This window comes from Caretta caretta, chromosome 7, assembly GCF_965140235.1.
Source record: "Caretta caretta isolate rCarCar2 chromosome 7, rCarCar1.hap1, whole genome shotgun sequence".
Lineage (NCBI taxonomy): Eukaryota > Metazoa > Chordata > Testudines > Cheloniidae > Caretta > Caretta caretta.
The window spans coordinates 29,197,014-29,224,453 of record NC_134212.1 but is presented as its reverse complement, the minus strand read 5'-3'; the positions used below and the strand labels follow the sequence as shown (position 1 = coordinate 29,224,453).

General features: G+C 41.5%; 1 protein-coding gene across 1 annotated transcript in view; it reads right to left on the bottom strand.

The window, feature by feature from the left end:
* Nucleotides 1-27,440, bottom strand: part of FGD3 (FYVE, RhoGEF and PH domain containing 3) — a 188,377-nt gene that overhangs the window by 45,224 nt on the left and 115,713 nt on the right. The window contains exons 5-9 of the mRNA XM_048857647.2: nt 24,077-24,166; nt 21,173-21,309; nt 17,916-18,072; nt 12,801-12,939; nt 11,938-11,996 (exon numbers count right to left, since the gene is read on the bottom strand). Coding sequence (XP_048713604.1) covers nt 11,938-11,996; nt 12,801-12,939; nt 17,916-18,072; nt 21,173-21,309; nt 24,077-24,166 — 582 coding nt within the window. The remainder of the gene's footprint in view (nt 1-11,937; nt 11,997-12,800; nt 12,940-17,915; nt 18,073-21,172; nt 21,310-24,076; nt 24,167-27,440) is intronic.

Sequence of the window (27,440 nt, the reverse complement as noted above, 5' to 3'; positions counted from 1 at the left end):
CATGTCTCAAACTCCCCTCAAAATGGGGACGCGAAATCAGACTCTGGTTTAGAAAATTCCCCAGAGGGCTCTCTAGACGGGGTCCCATCTACTCCCAATGACCCTCAAGGGGGCGTCTCAGAGTCTGACTCTCAATTAGTATCTGATGTAGAAGATGCCATTGATGGTTCCGTAGAGGAACCCCCAAGTAACCCTGAAAATGCAGAGGTGTATATGGAGAGAGTGAGAAGTTGGCAACGTAAATTACCTAGATTTGGGGGATCGGTGTATTGTGAGGAGTTTCATTTTGTCCATCTTGAGCAAATAAATTCAGCTCAACAGGCTGTTGAAGCCATACACAGAGGGATACAGCTAATTCTTGATGACGTTAATGGTAGGGTAGGCCCTGATGATTACGTACAGTTACGTTTAGAGAGCCGTCGTTTAACTAATCCTTTGTTTTCGGTCAGAAGAACTAGGGATGTGCTATCTGCTGAGGATTTCTTAAATCAGACCTCAAAGCTGCTTCCGAGCAATAGAGAATTGCATCTCGATGATACGTTGTGCCTCGTTGTGACAGTTGTAAAAAATAGGGGTGGGGTGCTCAAAGAGTTTTAAATTCTATCCTTAGTAGTCAGATTATTCATAAAAAGAGACAATGTTTAGTAGACCTGACTTACACCGGTACCAATCTATGTTTTGCGGGAGGGCTCTTGGCCGTCATGGCCGGTCATAAACCTACGGATGCGGAATTGTTAGCAGAGGCGAGAAAGTTGCACGAGAAACTGGGGTGGTCAGATCAAAAAAAGGTTATGCTCAGTGACGTGGCAAAGTTTGAACAGCATTTAGGAGTTAACATACAGGTGGTGTTGTATGCGGTGAAAGGTGGCTGGGGTTTTTTTAAAACGGGGGGCCCCGTGTACCCTAAGACTTATTTTATCCTATTGCACGATGAACATTACTATGGGGTTTTGGATGTGAAAAAGTTGTTCGGAGCAAAAAATTACTGTGAGTTTTGCCACACAGTGTACAGTCACGACCATTCTTGCAGGTATCGTTGCCGCCTCTGCTTGAGCGCAACATGCTCTGACAACGTGGGTGTGCAGCGGGGGTGTCCTAGCTGTAAACTGTATTGTCTGTCCAAAGAGTGTTTAGACAGACATGTCAAAAAACCAAGTTGAATGCCTGTCTAAAACACGAGATCAGGCTAAACCCCGCTAAACGCCAAATTGCTAAACTGTTTTTAAATTCTCTGTGGGGTAAATTCGGCCAAAGAACCAACCTACCCAATATCAGCATCGTGAGAGACCCCGACGAACTCTTTCAATACCTATTTTCCCCCAACTACGAGGTTTCATCCTGTGAGTTTATCGACGATGAAACAGCGTGCGAATCTTGGAAGCATGCAAAAGACCGTTATTCTGTCTCTGGCAATACCAATGTTTTCATAGCCTGTTTCACCACCGCTTATGCCCGCTTAGAACTATACAGCCTCCTAGACGGATTGCAAGAGTGGTGCCTGTACCACGACACTGACTCGGTGATATTTGCGAAAAGAGAGGGGGCCTGGAATCCCCCTCTGGGGGATTATTTAGGGGACCTCACGAGCGAGATCCCACCAGATCAACACATCACCGAGTTTGTGTCGGCAGGCCCAAAAACATACGGGTATAAACTGTCGGGAGGAAAGGCCTGTATGAAGGTCAAAGGTATTACCCTGAACGTAGCAAACTGTAAAAAGATCAACTTTGACAGTCTGAAAGATCTAGTCCTGGACTATTGCACGGGTCTGCGAGAGAACCCCTCAAAAAAGATAGAGGTGCAGCAACCCTCTATTGTAAGAAACAAAAATCAGTGGCAAATAGAGACAAAAACCCTTAAAAAAACACAGAAAATTGTTTACAACAAGAGGGTCGTAGGAGAAGGGTTTAAAACCCTGCCCTACGGCTTTGAAAAATGGATATGAGGTGGAAACACCCCTTTTCTGCAATTCTCGCGGGGCCTAGCAACTGCGGGAAAAGTTACTTTATAAAAAATGTATTGGATAATGCCAAACAAACATTGTCTGTTACGCCTGAGAATATTGTGTGGTGATACAGTTGTTGGCAACCTCTGTATAAAGAACTGCTCTGTAAATACCCCTTTATCAATTTTGTGGAGGGTCTGCCTGATGCTTTTGATGATGACCGTTTGTTTCCTACCAGTAAAGTGAACATGATTATCATAGACGATCTGATGAACTCCACTTGTGAAAGCGATGAAATCGAGAAAGCCTTTACCAAGTACGTGCATCACAGGAACCTGAGCATTATGTATATAGTTCAGAACGTATTTTGCCAGGGAAAAAAGAGTCGCACTATTAACCTAAACACAAAGTACATGGTTCTGTTCAAAAACCCCAGGGACAGATTACAAATTGCTACACTCGCTCGGCAAATGTACCCTGGCAAAGCTCAGTTCTTTCTAGAAGCTTTTGAGGATGCTACCAAAAGGCCTTATGGCTACCTGGTGGTGGATTTAAATGCTTCCACCCCAGAAGCTTATAGGCTAAGAACTGGTCTTTTCCCTCCAGACTGGCCGGCAGTTTATACTTTAAAAAGAACAACAGCCCGGTATAAAAAGAGATGAATTATTGGCAGGCCCCTTTTTAACAGCCGGGATTGCTGACTGAAAACATGTCTAGCTGCGTGAAAAGAAACCTGGGCCTTTTAAAATTACTTAGCAAATCGTCCCTGCAGCAAAGGAGGGCTATACTGTGCTCAGCCTCTGACGATCTAGTAGCAGCCATCTCAGAAATAGCGCTCAACACCTTAAAAGGAAACGTACCTTTAACACAGAAGCAAGTGCGTGTGCTGAAAAAGAAACACATGCTTATAAAAACTTTGTGTAATAAAAGGGTTTCACTTAAAAGAAAGAAGCATCTGGTGAAGCAGTCTGGGGGGTTTATCGGACCCCTGTTAAGTTTTGCTATCCCTCTGATAACGGGGCTTTTAACTAATCGATAATGGAGTATGCAGAAAAAATGTACCTGGTGCCCAGCCGGCAGTTGGAGCAATTAAGCGCTCCCCCTCAGGCAGAGGAAAATATCAGAACAACCGCAACACGCTTACTGGATGCTGAAATGAAATCTGTTCTTCAAAGAACTGACTTAGGTGAATATGAAAAGGCTAAACTTTACAGCACTGTGCTTCAAAGGTACCTAACGTACGTGAAGCAGAGCGATGTGGACAAAGGAAAAATAAGTCTGTTTCTACCAGAACAGGAACAGAGTGTGACTGCCAAACCCTCCGAAACACCAAAGACCTCAGACTCTGTTGCTCAGGAGGTATTGGATAACGTGAATAAGTGTTATAAGAAAAATGCATCAGTATTGCTAAATAAGCTGGGCCAAGATAAAAACATTTCTTCATAGACCAATAAAGGGTCTTTTGTGTACAAAGGCTCTGTGGTTAATGGCTCTAACATGCTCGACTTAGTCAGGGCCGTCACCCAGACGCGCTCTGTTCCTAGCAGACATGTACCTAAGGGATGGGATGTGTTTATGAATGCCATGGCGGAACTGAACTGAATGCGATGGATCTGGGGTCTTGTAATTGTCTGTTGTGAAACACAATTTCTGTGGCATTTTTGTTTAAAAATTTCATAATGCTTTTAGGAAAGAACACACTGTTTGCGGGGTGCCCGTATGAGTCAAAAAAACTCTCCAAGGTTACGCTCCACCAGATACACGGCAAGCCAGTGTTCACCCGGTCGGTTGTGTGGATGTGTGTTGACCACCAAACCTAGGGGGTCTCTGAGACAGCTTGCCTCCAGGGAACGAATCGCAGGGAAATACGTCTAAGAAATTCTTTTTTGTGTAAGGGTCTGTTGATAAGACACGTGAGAGCTGCACGGTGTCCATGTTCACATGTACTGAAACAGAACATTTCTCCTCTGATTTATCTCTATGACGTTGTCAAAAACCCCTTACACAATCATATTGACAGTAATGGTTAAAGCCTTCCCAAAACGAATTTCTGCTCTTAGGTTCCCGGTTTTAATCAGGGAATAGTGATCAGCGCATTCCTGGTCGGGGGACAGGTCAAAGGCAAACATGGTGTAACCCTGTGCAAACTCCTCACGGTCGATTAACAGAGAACGATCTTTCATGTGTTTACCGGCCGTCTGTACCAAATTCACGTATTCTTTCACGCAGCGTCCTGCCTCGAAGTCTGGTTGCAGAGGCTTGGTCGGTATCTGCTCACCGTCCACATACAAGGCCACAAAATTAATATCGTAATGCTTAAAATGAAAGTGATTTTTAGCGTAACTTCCGCTAAAGGCTTCGTTATCCACGAACCCCAGGACAAGCATTTTGAGTAACTGTCCCAAGAACAGGTTCTCCTGCCTGCAGGGATGCTAAACACTTTCATTCCCACACGGTCCACGGGGTATTTGGCATTAGCGGTAAGCAGGGCCTCGGCATGCCCCAGACAAACGCTCGGGGCCACCCGTACTTTCTTCACAAAAAGGGATGCTGATAGAATGCGCAGTTTAAAGCCTTCGGTACCGCTGCCCATTAAACAGAAAGGATCTTTACTGCGCGTCAGTTTAACTTTCACATCCACTCCGTTCAACAATAGTTTTTCTTGAAAAAACAGGTCGCTGTGTAGATGACCTAGAAGCTCTACTGTTCTGCTTTGAGCGGTCAGCTTTGCATGCCTCACAAACCCTAGATTCTCGCCATCCAAGTCTGTGTCTTCCTGTTGTCCGGCAGTGTCTTTGTAAAAGAGGCCAGCGGAAAATTGCGTGGCGAGGGTGTCGTTGCTGTAATTGAGCACCGATTCTATAAAGGCCCTGTAAGGGTAACAGTTGTTGCTTTGGCTTACAAGGCGGTCTCCGAGCGTGACATCCAGCTGACTAAAAATAGAGGCCACTGGGTAATTCACCAGGCCCACCTCGGTGTCCGCATCGAGTTCAGTTCCATCTCCTTTTACAATCTTGCAACACAGGTACAGCAGTATGTTGTTTAAATCCATATAATCTACGCCATTCCCTGCTATAAAAAAGTCAATGGGGGCAGACTCCGTAACGGCCGACAGAGGTGGCACCTCGATGTAGATGCTTTTCTCAATGCTGGTCTGCGTAGGGGCTATTTGGAACAAGTCTAGTTCGGATTTGGTGCATTCTTCAGACCCACAGTGAACGAAACCCATGTTGATTAAAAGATATCTCTCGTATCAGCCGGAGAGTGTTTCCTCTTTCGCCCAGGCTTCCTCTTGGACTTTCGCTTATGGCCGACCCTGCAGATCAAAGCCCTTCTTTTAAAGGGTTTCGGGGGACCTGTGCGTCGCGGGTATGACGCATTTCTCTTTCTCTTCTTCCTCCTTTTAATGTACATCAGCCCCAATCCTTCCTGTGAAGCTGTGTTCCCCACCTTCTCCAGAACAGCGCGGGAGACGTGACCTACCACGTCTTTAGCTATGTTTTGAGCGGCATTTTTTACGTGGGGTTTAATAATCTCTAGCCCCCTCCTCAAAAGCGGTACGGCTTTTTGAAAGAGGCTACGGAATATTCCACCTACGCCTGCCCCATACATCACGGGGGCCCCATGATATCCACGAAGGGCGTATCCCGCCTGGGCTTTGTAATAGTTTCTGTAGACGTTGGGCTCGCCGTAATTTTTTAGGATCGCCATAATACTGTTTTGCTTTTTTAGAAAACTCGTTCTCTCCGGGGGCGCAGGTGTAGCTTGATGATCACCTTGCCAAAGCGAAATGAGACGCTTTTGTTCTGATCTGTCTTTATTTCAGTGGTAATGGTGTCGATGTGGTGTTTACTGATAGGGACGTAATGAGGTTTATCGTAGGTGATGGTGACAAACTCGTTGTTCCTTCCTTGGACGAGGACACAACGTAACAGGGGAAAGGAAAGTCCCCCACAAACTGATGTTCTACGATATCCGTGTACAGATACAAGGAATTAAAACCCCCTGTAATGTCTGCCGAGAAAGGGAATTTTTGGATGCTGTGTTTGGGGCCCAAGCCCAGAATGTTAGCTAGCTCCCTGCTGGTAGAAAACATATAAGTAAAAGCGGCGGATTTAAGTCTAATTTTTCTACCCACAGGGTCGTAGTTCATGATCATCTCAGGCGGTCCGGGGTGACGAGCTATGATACTGTTCATATGATCCAGTAATTCGGGTATGGACGCGTAATAACCTCGTCGTAGGATGAAACTCCATGCCATATCTCCAAAGGTGACTTCAAAAGGGGTGTCTTCGTTGATAGTGTTCCAGCTGTGTGGGTATTGTATTTCCACTAACCCCACCTCCCAGGCACCCTGGAGATCCAAGGGCTTAATTAGCCATATTGTAAAGTTCGAGCTGGTGTTTTGGGGAAAAACTGCAGAGCTGGCGTTGCTGGGCAAAGTAATGTAAAACCCGCTGTCGCTCATCTTCTCTGTCTTTGCGGGGAGGAATAACTTTTGTTTGTTTGTGTCTAAATGTCACAGAGTTGAGAATCTTTCACCCAGCTGTTAAACTTATCAGGCCACCCCAACCATTTCACCAGTAGTTGCTTTTTTCTCCCTTTTCCTTTCTCCGCTAGAACTTTTTCAATCCTGTAAATCCTGTCTCGTTTGGGGTTTACTTTTTGTAATTCTTCAGGGTAAAAAGATCCAGTAACTGTCTCACCCTCGTAGTCTTTTAATCGGTATACAGGTCTCTGACCCCTGGTTAAGGCTTCATCCACTATGAATATCTCATCGGTAAATGTCTGTTCATAACCTTTTTCAAAAGCTCCTTTGGTTTTAGATAGTCTCACGTGGTCGCCTTTTCTAAAAGGGGCAACAACCGGTTTTATTTTAAAACCATCGCCATAAACCATTTTCCATACCTTCAGAGAATTTGAAGGGTTAACATCAGCGGGTCTGGTATGTATAGTTCTGTGAAAGCTCTGGTTGTAACTCTTTATAAAGCCAGGTAACACATCGATGTAGCGAAAGGTGTTATTGGCTGTAAAATATCTCCACATCCTAGTTTTTAAAGTTCTGTTAAATCACTCCACAATCCCTGCTTTGACTTCATTATTAGTAACAAAATGGTGAACGCCGTGCCGCTTTAACAATCTGCTTAAGGTTTGTTTAAAAATTCTTTCCCCCGATCGGTTTGTAATTTTTGAGGCACGCGCCCCTCACTAAAAATAGCTTTAAAGGCCTTGGTTACCTCCCCGCTCATCTTGTCCCTTAGGCCTAAGGCCCAGGCATGTTTGGATAGAATGTCTACCACTGTTAAGATGTACTTAAAATTGCTGTTGTGTTTGGAGAACCAGTGCATATCCACCAAATCTGCCTGCCTTTGCGCATCCACATCCGAAACAATGGTCTTGTTTCTTTTAAAACGTATTCAAGCCGGTTTGTGTAAAGTATAAGCATCCTGGTCTGAAAGCCAAGCTGTTACTTGTCTTCTATTTAAAGTTTTACTATGCTTTTTGGCCACTTGAAAAAGAGGGTTCACCCCGCCAAAGCTCCCAACTTCCCCAGGGGTGTAATATATATTCTTTAACAGAGACGCCTGTGGAGACATGACTGTTACTGGTACCATCTTTTACTAACACAAGTGAGGGTGGGGGACAACATTCACATGAACACATTTAAATAAGTTTTATTAATCGCCTGGTTTAACACAACCTTTTACAACCGCCTGTAAAAATGGAAGCCATGAGTCCTAACATGAGGGTGTCTGTGCTGGTTCATTCTTCCATTTTGTCCTTTTCCTCTTGAGAGCTGTGTCTCAGACATGAGCAAAAACAGCTGATGCATGATACATTTACTCCCACAGGGCTACCAATGTGTAAGTTCTCAAAGGCCTCCAGAAAGGCATCATTGAGCTGTTGAGAGATTTTTTTCAAAAAAAGAAACAGCGTAAGCACTACACTGCTTGGTTTTTGATTTACACAATCCCTGGTTCCTAACCCCCCCCCCCCACCCCCATTACACACCCCCACCCCAGACCGTCACTTCTTAAACATTCATTTACCTGAGCCACGTCTTTTTCATTCACCTTGTCCGCCCGTAACGCCCCCAAGCCATGATCACCTTCCACCTCTCGGGGGGTGGACAACAAGAGGCCATCACGCTCATCGCGGTGCCTCACAAGCAGCTGGGTTTCAGGGTCAGACTCCGGTGTGTCCATCAACGGCTGGGCCAAAGGGTCCTCCTCGGAACTCTCGCTGATGTAGCGCTTTCTCCATACAAGTCCAAAGGTCCTCGGGGCTAAAACAAAGTCCGAAGTTCTCACGGGGGTGGTGAAGGAGTCCATGTTTCCACGATTTGTAAAACACGCGCTCTTGGTAAAAGACAGCCTCTTCCGCCCGACGCTGGGACTTATGGGGTGATGGAGCTGCATTCTGATTGGCAGAGGGGTCACACGCCCCTCTTCTGGGCGGTTCACCCCATCCCCGAACGTGCCCTATTTTGGTCAAATCTGGTCTCCGGGCGGCCTGATTGGTAGAGGTCAGTGGGAGGAGTCGTTAGAGGGGTCACACGCGAATCGTTTCCGGTCGGGTCACCCCACCCCGGAACTCATCCTAACTGGTCAAATCTCCTCTTGGGGAGGTCCTACAGGGGCGAAACCCCTCTTGATTGGTAGAGGGTTGGGGGCGGAGTTGTTAGAGGGGTCACATGACATACCTTGCTTCCGGTCACGTGGCAGCCTTGACCCTGGAAGTAATACCCCAGATAGGGGCAGGACTTCTAGTCAAGGGGGTGGGGTCAAGGGGCGGGGTTAGAGTTTGATTGATGGTAGGGCCCCCTTGAGCTGGGGGCGGGGCTAAGGGGTCAAGGGGCTGGGTCAAAGGGCGGGGTTAGGGTTTGATTGACGGTAGGGCCCTTATACTACTTATGGCAGCTCAATAGAGGAACTCTGCATTCCTATGCAGAGTCTGAAGAACTGCCCCCTTAGGGTAAAACTTACCTTATGAGGGCCAGCACAAAGCCTATGCAGCACTAAAGTCCTACGTAAGTTCTCAAAATATGGTTTTAGGGTAACTTAACTGTTGCATAAACACTGGTCAGGATCTTTGCACAGGAGTGAATTTCAACTCTGTAGCACAACCACCACCACATGCCTGCTTTATTTTCAACCCTGTAAACATCTTAGCTTCCCTGCTCATTGACTAGTCTTGTAAAGTTGTGTAGTTCATCCACCGGCATTTACTACTACCAGTTTTTCAATAGCTTTAACAAATTGAAACAGGAAGGATTCTTAAATCTCCAAGCAGCTGCAAAATCAGCTAAACAATCATGTTTGGGGAGTTTCAGTTAATTTAAACTGCAAGCTGGTAGATATGCTCCATCAAAGTCTTTTACGGATGAGTTTAAAAAAAAAGGTCACATACAAGCCCCCTGTGCACTGAACATCCGAATTTGCTCATGCATATGAAACGGGTTTTGGAAGTGCTTAATAAAGTTTGCATACAGTATTCTCTCATTCAATTAAGACACTCTGCCATATATGGCAGATATCCCCCCCCCCCCCCCGCATCCAAAAATAAATCACATTTATTAACAGCAAAGCAAAAACAAAACCAGTAAGACCTGAAACAAACAAGACAACCAACCAAACAAAAGGCCGTAGTCCAAGCAGAGTTTTTATGTTCCAAAAAGAGAGACGAGCCCAACACCCCTTGAAATCCACACTATTACCAATCCATTTTGTGTTGGAGGAGCTCAGACACTCTGGTGGTAGATAGCAGTACAACACCCTAAGAGATATCTGTACGCTAGGCAAGATACATTATTTTAATAAAATTTTGAAGCAACGGTTATAATTTCTTCCATTGCTACAAAAGTTGTGAACCTATGGAAGGGAAACTGGTGGGATTTTTTTAATCCAGGTCTAGGAATTAGAGCATTTTGCTACAGTTCTTGCCTTCCTTTTGGTTGTATTATGTTTAAGGTCTGATCTTGTCTGCTGATCCATACATTAGCAGCAGGCTTGCATGCTACTTCCAGTGCACACATAGGATACAGCCTTTAGCAGTGGGTATTTCACCATATGCTACACTGCCCTGTATGACCCCTATCTTCCCCCTTTGCATTCCAAAAGCACTTCTTAGTGTCTCAATTCCTGCAGAGCAGTAAAAGAGGGCATGCTGGAGATAACAAGTTTATGTGTTAGGGGACAAAGCAAATTCATGAGCCACTGGGCCAAACGCTGAGCTCCTCATTCAGTTTTTCCAAAGTGTTAGCTTGGGCAAATCCCGTTAACTGTAGAGGAACTCACTACCTACAGTGGGAATTTGCTGGGTTAAAACTGAGTAAAGACCTTAGGGTCTCGCCAGCTGTAGTTAGGTGGAATAAAGTAAATGACCTTCACCCCAGAACTCTTTGCAGACAACTCAGAGTTGAGAATAGTTGCTTGGAAAGCTTGATTTCTATACATCCCCTGATAGTTGTATTATTCCTTTATATCTCTATACAGTACCCACCACTGTGGTGATGGGGTGGTTGCTCCATATATGGGATGTAATGAAGGTCTATAAAATATGCCACTCCACTATAAGCACAGGTACCTGGTGTTTGCGGCCCTAGAGCCTAGTAAAATAATTGCTACCCACAGTGGAGAAGTTAAAGACACAAAGTTGAAAACATTTATACCAAAAAGCTATAAGAGAGAAAAGCTAGGAGAGAACAGAATTCAAACAGAAATAGATGGTTCCTAAATCCTTTTATATGTGAAAGGACTCAGACATCAGCTGGTTACCAGCAAGAGGAAAAGTGGTCAGATGATGTCTCGGGGATGAAGGAAGTGGGGATCTGATAATGTGTCTGCCAGCCATGCTGACAAGAGGAAGCTACAATTCCTCTAGTTTGCACAGAGTGAGGTACAAGTGTGTTATTCAACACATTGTCTAGAATTATTTTACTCAAAGTAATAAGAGCATGGGAAAAACGTAGAGAATGCCCGATATATAGATGGGGGGAAATAGAAACCATATTAGAAGGCAATCTGAAATGAAAAATGTAATACAAATTATGTAGGGTGAAAATGTATGGCGGTAATTTTGAGTGTTTTTCCAAACATTTTTGTGCAGAAACAACCTTTAAAAGAGAGGATAGTATGCTTTTTATAGAATAAAGGGTATTTTCTTGAGATCATCTTACTGCTACGTAGAATACTACAGGCCTGATTTTGAAAACAACTATGGTGCTGCATCCACAAATAATCCATGGGCACAAACAGTAGCATTTTGTATTTTAGACCTCTTATACATCCCCGTGCACACACACAAGTGACACGATCTGCAAGCACGAACCACCCCCCTCCCTTATTTTAACTGTGTGCAGAATTGTTAGTGCACAAACAGGTCTGTGGAGGCCAGCTTGAGGTCTCACTGAAAATGTGACCCTATGTTTTAAGAGGTAGATTTTACAGTCATCTCTAATTCTGGCTGCCCAACTTTAGATACATAGGACTAAATTTTCAAAAGTGATGTCTGCAACTTTGAACATGCACACTAGAAGTTGTTACACATATGAAGACTAGGCACAAATAAAGAGTCTTTGTATGCCCAAAAAATTACATGTGAAAAATTGCAAGCAAACTTTGAGCAGAACTGGTCAAGGAGATTTCTAGTTTCAAAAATTTTCAGTGCAAAACAAAGACCTTTTTTTGCAAATATTTCTTCCTCATCTCTCTCACATTCCTCAGCCGCCTCTGTTTTGAGACTGGTGTGAGGTATTTGAAATCTTGGCACACAAAAACTTCAGTGTGTGGTAACAATGGCAGGAGCATTTATGGAACACAGGTATAAGGCTCCTCAATTTCTATTTAAGTCTGATATAACGTATTTGAAAAATTTTCCCAGAACTAAAGCCTTTCTTTAATGGAAGATGTGGCAATAAGAGAATAATTGACTGAACCAAGGATCTCAGTTAATGGGTCACATCATGATTCCATTACACAATTTCTACTCACCATCTTTCGGATGGCTGCATTTGAATGGTTTGCTGCTGTAGAAATAAGCTCCAGCGATTCTGTAATAAAGGTAGCAGCAGTTATACATTCTTAAGCCTATCAGTTAATAGCACGATTTTTATCTTCCTGATACGTATGTTTCCACTGCAAAAGACCTGCTGAATTCTGCATTTCCCTGAAGTAAATGGAACATTTGTAAGCCTTGACACATAGAATCGCATTTGCATGCTTAGCAGGCATGTAAATGATACTTCATTTTATCCTGTTCTATTTACAAGTCCAGACAAGAAGCAAAACAGCACATAAGGTGCAAAATTGACAATTTAGGAACCATTTCCCTTTCATAAAACTGTAATTTAAGTCCCAATTAAGACGTTTTACACATGTGCTGAAGTGCTTTGCTGAATCAGCGCCTACATGCGTTGCCATGGTTCACACCATACTCTAGGCATTTCTTGAGACAATTCCAAGCTGTTGTAAATCAATAAAGGAATATGCTTCTTCCCTCCCCGTCTTGATGTCATGTGGCCCGACTCCCTAGAAAATACTCACATTTCAGACAATTTCTGTTTTCCTCCACCAAGCCATCATAAAGGTAACTGAATGTCCTGTGTCTCTGGTATAGACTACAGTATTCTGTCATTGCTTATTTGGTAAAGTTGTCCTAACTTCTAGAACTGTGATTTCCATCTGGCATAGCTTCTCTGCCACTGTTCAAATAGTTAATTCAGTTCTATGCATCTACAATCATCTCATCTACTGTTTACAACATTTGAACTTTGAAGTCAAGATTACACAAGAACATGACTCTTCCCAACAACATGGTTCACATTCATGATGCAGATCATGGAAGCTACACTTACTTTCAGCATCCTTCCTGTCTGGAGACTCTTCTGGAAGTTTCTTTAGATAATCCTTTAGAAGAAGCTCATAGCGAGGAATTCTCTGCACAGGCTCAAGCATGTGATGCTGCAACGTCAGGTTCCCACACACATCCTGTTTCTGTAACTCAGAGAAAACAATTATGCAAGGATTATGTTGTTTCTTTGTATGATTTTTTTTCCAGCTCAAACTGCAATTAAAAAAAATCACATTTGCAGCCACACAAATAGAGAGACACTGTCAATCTAAAATCTAGTCAGTTTTTAAAAAGTGTTTAATGTAGACAGTTGGCCCTTACTTCTCTACCAATTGTTATAAATTTACAGTCATTCTCCTGTTTTTTATTAAACATTTCTCCCGTGTTGGTGTGTGCAAGACTTTGTGTGAGTCCCTTGTTAGAACTTTGCCCTAGGAGACCAAGTGGAAACAGAAATCATATGACTGATGCAATAAACACAGGGGCACAAAAATACTTCTCCCTTATTAGTATTTATTGTACAAACAGCACAGAGACTGAAAATATAAGTCATTTGTATAAGCTTCTAAAGCATGACACTGCATCGCTGTTTCACTTGACCAATCAGTGGTTGGTTCAAAGACTGAGCATGCATATTACTTTATTAAATGCTTACCTATCAAGGCACTCATCGGGCCCCAATCATCTTATACTATTCCAAGTATTTATATTCACGATATTCATGCTAAGGAAGTAATATGCCTGTTTTACAGGTGGGGAAAGTGAGGCAGAGAAAGATTAAGTAATTTGTTCCAGGGAACATGGGAAGGCTCTGGAAGAGCCATGAACTGAACCCACAGCTCCTCAATCCCAGTTCAGTGTCTTAACCACAAACACATCCTTCCTCTATGGAATTAATACTTCAGCCTATCTAATAAAATAAATCCTTTGGACCAAGTTTTGGTCCAGTCATATATTTCTGTTTGAATACTAGCATCCCCTCAACCACCACGTTAATTTCTGTATTCTATTCCTCAGTCAAAAGATGTTTGTGTCAAGTATTTCCAATATTTCTCATAAATATTACAGCTGAAGACATAATGCTGACTTGCCTGATTCTGGGAGATAATGAGGCAAATACCTGACAGAAAAATATTAGCCATCTTTCCAGTAATTCAAAGATGTAAATTTACTTTAAAAATAATCTGTCACCATGTACTGAACACTACTGCTGTTTATGGTAGCTGAGGTGAATTTATTATCTTTCAGAGATCTACAGCATAACATTTCTCAGATGCCACAATTGGGAGGGAAAGAATTAAAGATTCCAGGAAGAGAAAAGTAAAATGGAGAATTATACTACTCCCTTATTCGCTTTTGTATCTTACTGCATCATGCATCCCCCCACAAGGATGACATCCTCTGTTGCCCTTTTGCCCAATTCCCCAACAAGCATCTTCACACCTTCTTCTATCATGCCTCCAATGGCATCTTCAAACTAGCCCTCAAAGCCGATACCCGGTCATCCTTCTAATCCTTCACTAAAATTCACTTCTACTAGGACGCCCGCAGGGAACTGCCAAATGATCAGGGCTAAACAGGGGGGTATTTTATATAACTGTTTTATTTATGCAAGTGTATGTGTGACAGTACATGTACACACACATGGTTTGCTAACTCCCGTAAGCTCAAGCACAGCTGATGGAATCTGCAGTCACAAAAACCCAATTGCTTCCATTGCATGTAGACTCATTAGTGCACCAAAATGAGCATATACATGTCTCAGTATATAAGAGGAAATCAACTTAGACCCCAGTGAAAATCAGGTGCTTTGTTTTCTCTTAATGCATATGCAAATAATTAATCCATACAACCACTTCTTATACAGTCACTTTTCCTTCTCACTGATACCCACACACACCATTTCTGCCATGTGTTTGTTGCACCAAGCGAGTGATTTGTATCTTGTTTTAATTAGATTGTAAACTCTTAAGGGCAGGGATCATTTCTTACAATATATTTGTATGACCCTATTCGGGGTCAATGGCCATTACTTTTAGACAAATCAATAATTAGTGTTGATGTGAAAATTTGAAAAATTCAAAATTTGGACAAAGAATGGGGTGGGGAAGAAATTGGTGAGATTTTACATGGAAATGTTTTGCCCAGCTTTACCGCTACAACTAAGAATAAAGCACCATGTCTCTCATCTTCAGAATCCATTTAATCTAAAAAGAAGCAACAGGCATTTCAAACTTTGGCGTTAAACAAGTTCAAGTGAGAGCCGGGCTGCAGAATGGTGTGAAACCTATAAATACAAAAAACCTTGGCAAGGGTACCAGATGTGCATGAAAAGCGAGTTCTCACAAAGCAAACAGTCTTTCTGTTAAGACAGGAGATTGTACAAGTCTCCTATGACTTCAGAAAAATCAATGTGTCATTTTGGTCAGGAATGTAAGGTTTGAGCCTGTAATAAGCGTTGGGGGCACTCAAAACCTAGCAGGATTGAGCCCCAGAAGTTGGATATAATGGTAACACATAGGGATGTATTTCCCTTTAAGGTTGCCTAAAGAAAACAATCAATAGCTTGTGATCAGTTATGGCTTTTTGCAGTAAAAAATGTCAGGTGTTTATGAGCTCAATTTAATTATTGCTAATTCCTCAACCTGAAAAACTATGCCATTCAACAATCCCTAGAGTGTTATTAACAACCTGCATGGAATTTTATAATTAAGCAATAAAACATGAGTGACAGTGCATTTCTGAAGGATTACAACACATTTCAAGTGGTGTTTTGCAAAGCAAGGGCAAAGGTCAAAGGACCAACCAACAGAAATCACATTAAACTACTGGACATTCTCTATCTGTAATTGAAGGCTCCCCCATGACCTCCATGGAAAGGGGGAGCTAAATCTCTGTAGCAAGGTTCCTGGGTTCTTTGATGTGCTGGCATCAGAGACAGGAAATCCTATGGCAGCTTCATTAAAATGAAAATGTCCGGTTTGAAATTAATTAAATATGAAAATAAATACAATCAGTTCAGTAGCCCATATGCTGACATTAAATCAAATTTGTTTTACGTGGGCTGCATTTTCCATTTTTGAGAGCTACAGGCTTTTGTATTGACCATGACAATGCGTGTCACAACAGCTATAGGGGCAAAAATAAAGGAAAAGCTGGTAAGAGGGCACCAGAGAGGCCACTGAGATTTGCAGAACACATGCTGGGTAAATCCTCAGGCAATAGATTAGGGCCTATTGACACACCAGTTGGAGATCTAGCCACCAAGCTGCACATCTCTGCTAAAATAATCAGCAGTGAAATAGTTAACAGTGTTGCCATTTTAGATTACCACCACTGGGCTTCAGAACTGAAGCTCCAGGTATAACCCCTGTGTTAAACTTACTTGTCAAGAACTCTTTTCATGGGGCAGCAGAGGACACTCATGATCGCAGATAGCTGCAGGCATGTTTTGTGGCTCTGACAGCTAATGTGAACCATTTGTGTGATTAGCCTGTTTGGTGATGTGACAGAGGAGACATAGCAGAATTTTAGGGAAATATACATCTCCTTGCTGCAGGAAGTAAGACATATAATGAGTTACAGTGGGGCTCCCATATTCTTGAGAAAGCAACCTTCACCAAGGAGCCTGATACAAACTGAAGTCAGTGGGACTGTGTCTTGGACAAGAGTAAATTATAACAACACTGCTCTATTTTAAAGGGACAACAGATTTTTAGATCAAAATGTAAAGACCAGTTGTGTGTTGTTCTGGAGAACTGGGCTGGGAAGGTTTGGAGCGTGAGGACCAAAGTGGAAGTGAGCCGAGACAGTCTGCTGGCACAAGCAGAAAGAAGCAGGGAGCCCTGCAGAGAGTACACTCCAGAGCTCTCAGACAAATCACACAAGCAATGCTCCATTTGGGGCCCATGTGCCAGGGTCTCAAATTTCAACCAAAAGGAGCACTTAGTTTTTCAGACCCCAGTCAGAATAATCAAAACCTTGCTTAGTCCAAGATTAGACAGATGATTGAGGTAGAAAAGGGCATTTGTAGTACAAGTCTGGTAGAAGGACAACTTTCCCAATTAATATTCTCCCCTCTACCAGCTCCAGGAAGGAGCTTCTGACTCACATGGGTAACCAGCCCTGGCACACGTCTTCTCTTGCAGTGCGGGGTTGGGGGAGAGGGAGGGAAAAAGAATCATGACAGCTGGCCCAGCCCTACCACCAGGACAATCCCTGCATTTCGGGCATGCCGCTGTGGTCTTTCCTCTGTGCACAGAGAGAAAGCATTAACCCTTTCCCTGCTAGTCACTGTTATTTGCAAAGAACAGTGGATGCTCTCCCTGCACCTGCTGGGCCTTAACTACATTCCTAACTTGGCTGGCTCTGGACTCATGCAAAGAAAGAAGGAAGGAAGAAACAGGAAATATTTTTACAAAGCATATTGATGTGAGCAGAAAGGCTTTCATTGTTTATTTTTCATTACAATTGAAAGTTTTAGGTAAATCATTCTCCTGAAAAATCATTAGCCCAAACAAGAGCTCTGTGTTGCAGCATAAGCACCAGAAAATTAAACTGACTAGAAATAAAAATGAAACTGAATGCTCTACTTTCATCCTCCAAGGAGAATGAGGTGCCCACTGCAAACAAGCTAAGAAAATCAAGATATGTATTATGCTTTTAATTTTTCACTTTAAAATTAACGTTTTATTAGTAAGAAGGGAAAGGAATTTTAAAAAGATTAATATACAATGTGTATAGCTACAGTATCCCTATCCTATTCCTTTTTTGCCTTAGGGACAAACTCAGTGTTAAGTTTTTAGAATAATAAAGGAGACAAGTTCAGTGTTTTTAAAATCTCTGAAAACAAAGGGAATAAAGCCAACCAAAATTAGAGTAACTTGGCATTATTGTCATAGCTTACAGAGAGAGTCCCCAAATCACGTTGGAGAAATACTCCACCTGTGTAGTGAGGTTTGTCACATGCAGAAGGAGAAGAAAGGATTTTTACTATATTTATATTTCAGCACTCTACGAACATTATCCTGCAACCCATTGTGGAGTGCTAGAACTGGAAAGGCAAGAAGAACTAAAATCCCATCAAGCTGGAGATGTACTGAAAGGAATGGCTTTATACCTGTACATTTTGAACGACATCTTTAAATGGAGATGATCGCTGCATCCATGAGTTCACCATGTCCATCGCTCTGTCAAAGTTCTTTACATATTCTCCATACATCTTCAGAAAGGGAGCCAGTTTTTGAAGGATGTCTCCCAGCCGTGGGTTTGCATTCCTATTGCAAAGAAGGCAGATAAACATGTCTTGAAACCCACACTATTGTACACACACACACACTTACTTCGACCCAATTTTAGCCCTGGTGTAGAAAGGGGCAATTCCTTTTTGACATCACTAGGGGCTCACCCAGACTTACATTAAGGCTGAATTCAGCTCTGTGAAATTTTCTTAAGAGAATAATCTAGATTTTTGTCCAATAAGAAAAGTAATTTACTGAAAAGAGTCTGTGATTTTTCACAATTATTTTTTTTCCATATAGCAAAAGAACTGAAGATGCAAAGAGGCCATGTAGTTACATCTAGGCACTCCACCTGAGGGTTACATGTTAGCATATAGGGAGGACACAGAAACTCAGTAATACATGAAGAACTTCCCACAAATTCACTTTCACAATATAGGAAACAGAATAGCCTGAATAAATGCTCCCTCCATATTTTGGGCCCCTCAGGAGGCAGAGCCCAGGAAGTGGGGGCTGGGAGCAAAGTTGGATCTAGACCTTCATATCTCCTAAATTTAAGGCTTGATTGGGGGTCTGCCCAGCCCACAGAAAGAGTCAGAGCCGCCATAGGGTTACTCTAATTTCCAAAAGCTTTCCATACTCATTTATGGGCTGCTCTGCAGCCCAGAATAGCTTGAGCACAGAGAGCTGCCAGCCTGGTCACACTCCCTTCATCCTACGACATGTCTTTTCAACTGGGATCACAAAGGAACAGAGCATTTCTCAGGATCCCTCCTGGGCTGGGGAAGTTTTCAGCTACTTTCTATCCCCGTTATGCCATTGGAGCAGCATGAGAGGGCCAGAAATCAGACAAGAATGGAGGCCTAGAAGAGACAAGACCTCAGTATGTACATAGGGTTTATTAGAAAAGATTTTATTCAGGAGCCAGGAGATGGTGTTATCCCTTATCTGCGCATTTGCATTCCTATTTCTGACTTCACACACAAGGGAAGGAATAACTACAATAATGGTTAACTGGCCCAACCATCACAATGTTGGAATAAGGCTGGATTGGAAACCGGCAGATTTGGGTTCTGTTTCAGTCCTATGTGACCAGGACAAGTCACACTTCCTGAGCTTTAAGTATCAGAGGGGTAGCTGTGTTAGTCTGGATCTGTAAAAGTGGCAAAAAGTCTTGTGGCACCTTATAGACTAACAGAAGTGTTGGACCGTACGCTTTCGTGGGTGAATACCCACTTCGTCGGATGCATGTAGTGGAAATTTCCAGAGGCAGGTTTAAATATGCAAGGAAGAATCAGGCTAGGGATAACGAGGTTAGTTCAATCAGGGAGGATGAGTCCCTCTTCTAGCATTTGGTGCTCTCAACTGCTAGAAGAGGGCCTCATCCTCCCTGATTGAACTAACCTCGTTATCTCTAGCCTGATTCTTGCTTGCATATTTATACCTGCCTCTGGAAATTTCCACTACATGCATCCGACGAAGTGGGTATTCACCCACGAAAGCCTATGCTCCGATACGTCTGTTAGTCTATAAGGTGCCACAGGACTCCTTGCCGCTTTTCCTGAGCTTTAGTTTTCCTGTCTATAACAACCCTCACTAACCTCATACGGGTATTGTAAGGCTTAAGCACAGTGACATCTTTAGATAGCTATGTGCTAATATTAGAAATCCTAGGTGGCAATTCTAGAACTGATAGACGTAGGCTGGGATTTTCCAAGGAGCCCAAAGGAAGTTCAGTGCACAAGTTTCTATGGAGATGGGTGTCTAACTCTCTTAGACTTTTTGCAAATGCCAGCTCTAAGTTTCTATTCACTCTCAAAGCCGGACCTTTCTCCCAGTGGCTGTCTTGCAGGTCATGACCATTAGGAGACAATGCCTTCTTGTCATTTCACCCCAACACTAAGCTTATAACTTTAATTTTAATCTACGTTAAACTGCACTAGTCATTTAATAGCCCATGCATGCGTTTGACTTCCCAGCACCCTTCTGTTGTCTAGTCTTCCTCATCTTAAGTACTGGCTGTCCCCATAGTTTCCAGTAATGTTCAAATGTGGCAATCTTTTTGCTTATTTCCTCTGGTCACTGATGTACAATTTGAAAAAGAGTGGACTCAGCAGAGTAAGATGTGAACTCTGATCTTGTCTCCATCATTTCAGAGTAGATGAGCAGGTTAACTTTTGGTTGACTTTATAGTTTAATATAAAAACACTGTGTCAGAACACACTATGCTTTCTATAGGAAGAAAAGTCTTTACAGCCAACTTGTCATCTCAAATTTAATTTTCTAGGTCTATCTTACAAATAGCCTGTCTTTCTTGCATTCCAGAGCTTCTGTATTTACAACTTGGTGCAATTTTCTGGGCCTAACTGGAGCATAAACATTATTAAACATTCAACAAAAACATCTGCTTATGCTTAAAGAAATACTTGTGTGTGTACAATGTGGATGTTAATATAATTATGATTATAGCAGTTTATCTTGCAGGAGACAACGAATTTGGATTTCAGAGTCAAATAGAATTTGATGTAAGGTGTAAAACACTATTGGAACAGACTTGACAATAGACTAACAGATTTGCAGATCTACGTAACTTGTCTAGATGCTTCATACATTGTGTGAAACTATTTCTATTAAAAAATTAGATTTACAGTTAATCTTAACATAATCACAACTTAGTTCTTAAAGAAATGGACTGATCAAATCAAGCCTTAGATATAGCACACAAAAAGCTATTCCATTATAGGAGCGTTCTAGCATCCTTGTATAAGTATATATGTTGATGTTTGCCACTGCCTTTCTGATTGCCTCACAGAACCACTTGTGGGGCCAAAGTAATAAAAAACAGTAAGTGATCTGGCTGTCTTATGGCATTGTAACACTGGAATGGTGGACATACTGTCAAGGAGGACAGCTCTTGCAATGTTTTGGACCCACAAAGCACTCTGAGACAATATTTTTTTTATTTAGGTTTGCCTTAGTATCTTGGCATGTATTAAAAAACGTATGATGACCTTCTGTATTATACGGGAAATAGTATGTTCTTGTGTAATTAAAACCTATGTTGTAAGACTAGGCTTTCTGACTGCTAGAACACCTGCAAACTGAATGTTTATTTGTAATACATTGGTTTACCCACCACTCTTGTGTAATTCTTGTTTGGAGCTCAGGCAGGAGAAATTGTCCATGGAAGCAATAGATGGAGGAAATATTTGAAAAGATGCCAGTTATCACTTCGGTTGGAACACCTGCTTCTGACAATTTAGTGCAAAAAACCTGCATGGGAAAAAACAAGATATTACCAGTTACTTAATATAAATCTAAAACCTGGCATTATGTTATGAACCAATTTATTTAAAAGATGACTAATGTGCTTTAGTATAGGATCACACATTCTGTATTTTGGAGTGTGTATTTTTCTGTTTTTTTCTTTGAAGCTACATTGTATGTCATACAGAATAATCTGTTAAACAAGACTGATTCTCATTCAGATGGGGAGGTTAAACCCATTTAGGTTTAAAACTAGTTTAGTTGTTTTTTGATGTGAAAACTAGTTGAAGAAAAGCAGATTTTTTTTCCTACCTGTCTTTACTCAGTCCAGGACAAAAGTACTCTGTACATGAATGAAAATGAAAAGCACTCCTCAGATTTTCCTAAAGCCCCTGGAAATAGACCTCTGCTCATCCAAACCCAACCTACCCCAAATTTCCACAGAAATCTTTAGTCCAAGGGGCAGAGTGTAAAGGGCTTATACAAATAATGACTTCCCTAACTGCATTCATAGCAAGAGGACAGATTCCATTGTTAAGAAATCCAGCACACCTGACTTACCAAAGTGATTCACCATTTTTATTCCTTCTTACTCCCACATTCATAAATTGCACAATTGCCTGGGTGACAATCATGGTCCAGACCTCCGCAGTGGAAGAAGAGGTTTAAATCCCCAAAATGAGCAGTTGAACCAATTGACTGCATCCTGTATTAGTGTGGTATTAAAAAAAAAAAATCGAGCCTGGTCTTTTATGAAAGCTTGTAGTGTTCAGAAATTGCTGCTCATTACGACACATGTATACAGATTGTGGTTAGGAATTTATGTATTTGTGTATATAGGAAACTGTGCTCATAACCTGTGGTGCAGTTTCACCTCCACTTCACAATGGGTTGATGGGCAGCCACGCAGGGAGGGGCTGCTTCCCCAATCAGATGGGACTCACTCCACGCACCAAGCAATCGTTCAGCCCAGGAAAAAAACATTGAGGAAAAATCAAAGTAAATGGGAACAACTTGAAACTGAAAAGAAAACCCCAGGCTTTGAAAACTAAGAAAGGAGGGAGTTTCCCCCACTTTGAATATCTATAGTGACTGAAGGGGGGGGGGGGGAAGAGAGACCCACAAAACTGAACCTGCAAGCCCTTTTAAAATGGAAGGGGGCTAAAGTGAAATCTGTTCAGAAACAGAGGGACAGCTTCTAAGTGGGAAGCTGTCTGTGAAATGCTGGATTCCCCCCAGAGTTAGGGGATAGCCTGGAAAACTGTTCAAATGCAATAGGTAATTTGTATTCAAAAAGGGACTTTATCTAATATAGAAGTTTTACACCTGAATTGGTGCCTTTATGTTTATTTTCTGTGTCACTTGTGTATGTTGGCTTCCCTTACTATTTCATCTTTGAGTCTGTGGTTTTTCTACTAAACAACCCTTTTGTTTATTTTTATCCTACGCAGGTCTCTGTTGTGCAAACTGTGTGGAGGGGGGGGAACTGGTTTCACGCCTTTGGGGGTGACAGATAGGAAGAGAAAAGTCAGAGTTAAGAACTTGTGAAAGACGGGGAGACTCAGAACTGGAAGGACTCCTGAAATCAGCCTGCAAGGAGTAACTAGGCTGGTGGAAGCCAGGATGAGACCTTGGGCAGGCGACTGGCATCAGGGATCTGAGCCATAGCAGCACACTAAGGTGACAGAGCTGGAGGTGACAGAACATCTTCCTGATCTGGGTGATCCCCAAAGTATCACAGTACTACAGACAGAGGAGTCAACTTTTCTAAACAATTCTAACCGCTGACCATTTTAAACACACCACTGAAGTTAAAAACTGCAGTATCGTTGCACCAGTTTTACTTTTACCCACAACATGAAGGAGGTAAATTAAAGAGTGTGGCCAGGTGAAGAATCCAGAGACATAAAGGGCCTGATTCTGCTGAGCTGATGCAGGCCCAACTCCTACTGACAAAAGCCTGTCAGGGGTCACAAAGCTGTCACAGATCCTATCGTATCACAAAGCATTTTACTGTGCCCATGATTTCCTTTCAGTATCTGTTCAGTAACTGCTTCCTCTTTGTGGTCCCTACAGTGCTGGTAGTTGAGTTAATTCTTTCCTGCTCCTTACGGCCTGTTTTAATGGTACTCAGCACAGATCAAGGGATTTAAAAAAAAAATAGGCGGTAGCTGTTTAGAGCCCTTCTCCACCACCACTGTCTTCAACCAACTTCTACTGTCTTGTCTCTAGTAAGCTGAACTCCTCCTTCCACCAGCAAAACCAGTTTTGGCTTTTGCAACCAGCTTCTCTACCATGTGCACTTACCATACTTTGTACACAATAACTCTAATGGGAACCAAAGCATGTGCAATACCTGTAGGCTGAGTTGTAAATGGTATAAGAGCTGTTCATCTGGAGCCTGAGCTGGAAATGCCAGCCAGTGTAGGAATACTGGAAGCCAGAGAAAAAGGAAGTAGAAATAGGACTGTGGGCTGGAGGATGGAGAGGAAGAAATGTCTTGCAGTGAGTAACCTATTAAGAAATGGCAAGATCATGACTGCATTTTAGTAACACTTTCTATGATTCATCCATGATTTTAAGGGGAAATTACCAAGCCAACTCTCAAACCTACCTATAATGTTTACCTAAATTTTACTTGTCCTTACTAATAATCTGATGTCACAGAAAAAGTCTTAAACTATGTACAAAGTAATCACAACATCCACATTTATCTGAAGAAATCTGTTTTGTGTATTGAAAATGAAGCACAACTTGATCTAAGCAGAATTACCTGGTCCAGTAGATGCAGTCTTTTAACATAAGCCTCTTCTGTATGAAGCAGTTCATTGGCAATGTTGAACAGCTTTTGCGGCTCTGTACACTGAAAAAAATATTACAAATGAAGTTATCCAAGAATTAATATAAACCCTATTTTCATCAAACATTCTATTTCCCAAGACTCACTAGTATTAAGTCATCCCATGGGAGAAACTGCCCCAGCATTTCTAATCAAAGGATCTGTTTGCTGCTAGTGCATTTTCAAAGTTATTGTCTAAAACCTAATTAACATGTGATGGCTGGCTGTGATAGCACTTCCGTTCTCTTTATTTTGCTACAAATGATAGAATACCCCAAACCAGAAAAATCTTTAAATTCGGTTTTCAGGCCTTTACAAATATTAGCACGCTAATCTGGTGACTAACATGCTAGACACCACTTTACCTGATGTCCATTTTTAAATTCACGAGCTATGACTACAAACCAGAGTACACTACAGTATATTTCTAATGCATGGTGTAGTTTTAAATGCATAAGGATGCAGCTTCCACTACCTCCCTTTAGAGGTTCTTGCACTTGCTATTAGGAAGTTTTCTCTGATATTCAGGCTAAATTCACCTTGTCTTATTTTCATCCCATTATTCTTAGTGCTATTCCTTCTACCAAACTATTTCTCCCCAGTCCTGGTTTTTACATAATTCAATCACTTGACATTAATTATAACGTCCCCACTTCAGTCTTAGTTTAGCCTTAGACTGTATATAAATTCAGTCCTTTCAATTCTTAAAATTCATTGAGTCAGCATGTTGCTGACTGAAATACATTTATCCTCTTGACAAATTCTTTAATATCCATCAACAATTTGTAGTATCCAAGATTTTAAATGCAAACTGTGTGCTTATGATGAAACAATATCTCCTCTCTCTCTAGTGGTCCCATTAGAAAATATACAGGTTTTTAAATTAGCAGATGATTACCGTGTAAAGATAGGGAAACTTGAGAAGTTTCTGTACTAGCATCAGTATTTAGTATTAAAATGATTACACCTTTAATAATCTGGAAAAATGGATGAGCAGAAAGAGGGCAAAATATGCACATATAAATTATTTAGGTTAGTCAAGACTAGAAGACTGAGAAACTCCAGAGACCTCAATGATTGGGCAATGGCACAGAGATGAGAAATTCAAGGGAATCTAACATATTTTGAAGGAATAATCTGAACTACTTATACAGAGTGCTGGATTCTAAGTTAATTGTACCCACTGAAGGGAAAAACATGGATTTCACTGTCAGCAGCTCAATGAAAACATCTGCTCAATGTGCAGTGGTGATCAAAAAAACAAAATAATGGGGTGATTACAAGTGAGAGAGAAAATAATACTGAAAATATTAGAATGTCATTAATATAAATGGATGGTATAGCCTTACAGGAAATACTTCATCCACTTCTGATCATCCAATCCCCAAAACACATGAAAAACAGAAGGGACCAGAGACAAGTAACAAAAATAATTAAAAGCATGAAAAGATTTCCGTTAGAGGAGATATTGAAAAGACTGGACTGTTTAGAGAGGAGATAAACAACAGGGGACTTGATGGGGTACTTTTTGCATAGAGAAGGTAAATCGAGTGTTCCTATTAATTCCTGTTTATAATCAAAACCAGGGAACATTCAGTGAAACTTAAAGCCAACAAATTTAAATTAATAAAAGGAAAACACTTAAATTTATCCTGTGGACCTCAGTGTCGCAAAACAGAATTGAGATCAAGAACTTGGCAGAATTCAGAAATTAGACATTTATATGGATAAATGAGAACTCTACAGTTACATTAGCTAGGATAAAACATGCATGATTCAGAACTTAAGTCAACCACTAACTGACAGAGGATAGGAATCCATTTCCCTGATTGTTCTGTAAAGATATTTCTTTCATCTTACTCTGATGCAATTCCTCAGTTCCGATGTACTGTGCATTGCAGCTTGCAGTGGGCAATGGGATAATTTATGATATAGCTGTCCTGTGAAATAAGCTCTTATTGCAACCCTCCCAATATTAAAATCATAGCGTGTAAAGTAAACTGAAATAACGTATCATTTTAAACGTATTGCATTGTGTCCTACCTGACTCTACACAGAATAAGTACTGATCTTTGTGCCTATTATTTATAGTAAATGATGGGACACCACTGCTTTCATAACCTTTGAACTTGCAAAAGGGAAATAAAAAAAACATATTACTTTATACCAAGATATCTCTTTGGTCATTCAAGTTGTTAGCAATGGATGGATCTCTTCATGGGGAGAAAGTTAGTTACTTGCCAATTTTGCTGAAAATGAAGGAGTTTCTAAGTGAAAGGCATGAAGTTCAACCTGCTTTAACTTGACCACCATGCCAGCCACTAAAGCTATCTTTTCAGTTGTTTGAATTCAGAACTTGAAAAGAATTAGTTTTAACCAAATACATTACTTCTCAAAAGTAAAGCTTTATATAGCACACAGTTACTTTTAACGTCCTGGGCCTCACAGTCTGTAACTCAGTTTACATTTCCAAAAAACATGTTGACATCTGTTTAAATACCAAACAATGGCTAAAGATAATTTTAGCTCAAGCTGGACCTAATTCTTTAAAGTGATATTACACTACAGCAGCAACTGCTGGTGGTGGCAGAGATATGGGCATTTAAGTTGCTGTATTTTTCAATCATTTCCCTGTATAGTCACCTTGAACGTCTTAAATGAATGCTTGGTTGGTAATTTTCTCACTGGCATAACCTTTAACAAAGTGAATTAATTGTTATAGACAGTCCTACTCTTGCAGCCTTCTGTTGTTTGAATAATTAAGGGTCTGATTCTACCAAGATTGAGCCATACTTAACTCTGCAATTAGTATTCTTGGAGTAAAATACTGATCAATGTGAGTAAGATTACAGAATCTGGCCTTAAAGATACTAGGGCAAAAAAAAGCATGAAACTTCCAGGCTCTACATTTTATAAAGGTAAAATTAACACAAAGCAAATTGCCATATAGATGAAGACATTATATGCTAACTCTTGCTCAGTTTACTCATGTATGTAAATAATCCAACTGAAGGCAATAAGCCTCTTTACTTGAGTAAAGCAAGCAGGTTTTAACCCAATAAGGGTTAGACAACAAAAGTTGGTGAAAAAGAGTGAGCTAGAAAACACATGCTTGGGAGGCAGCATGTGTAATGGTTAGAACACAGTCCTCTTGATCAGGAAACCCAGGTTCTCTTCCAAACCATACCACTGATTTGCTATACACTGCAGCAGCGCTCCTTCTCAAGCAGTGGGTTCCGTGCTTCCTCTTAGCAGTGGGCTGGGGGATTCCTCTCTCCCTGGGAATTTCCCCACACCC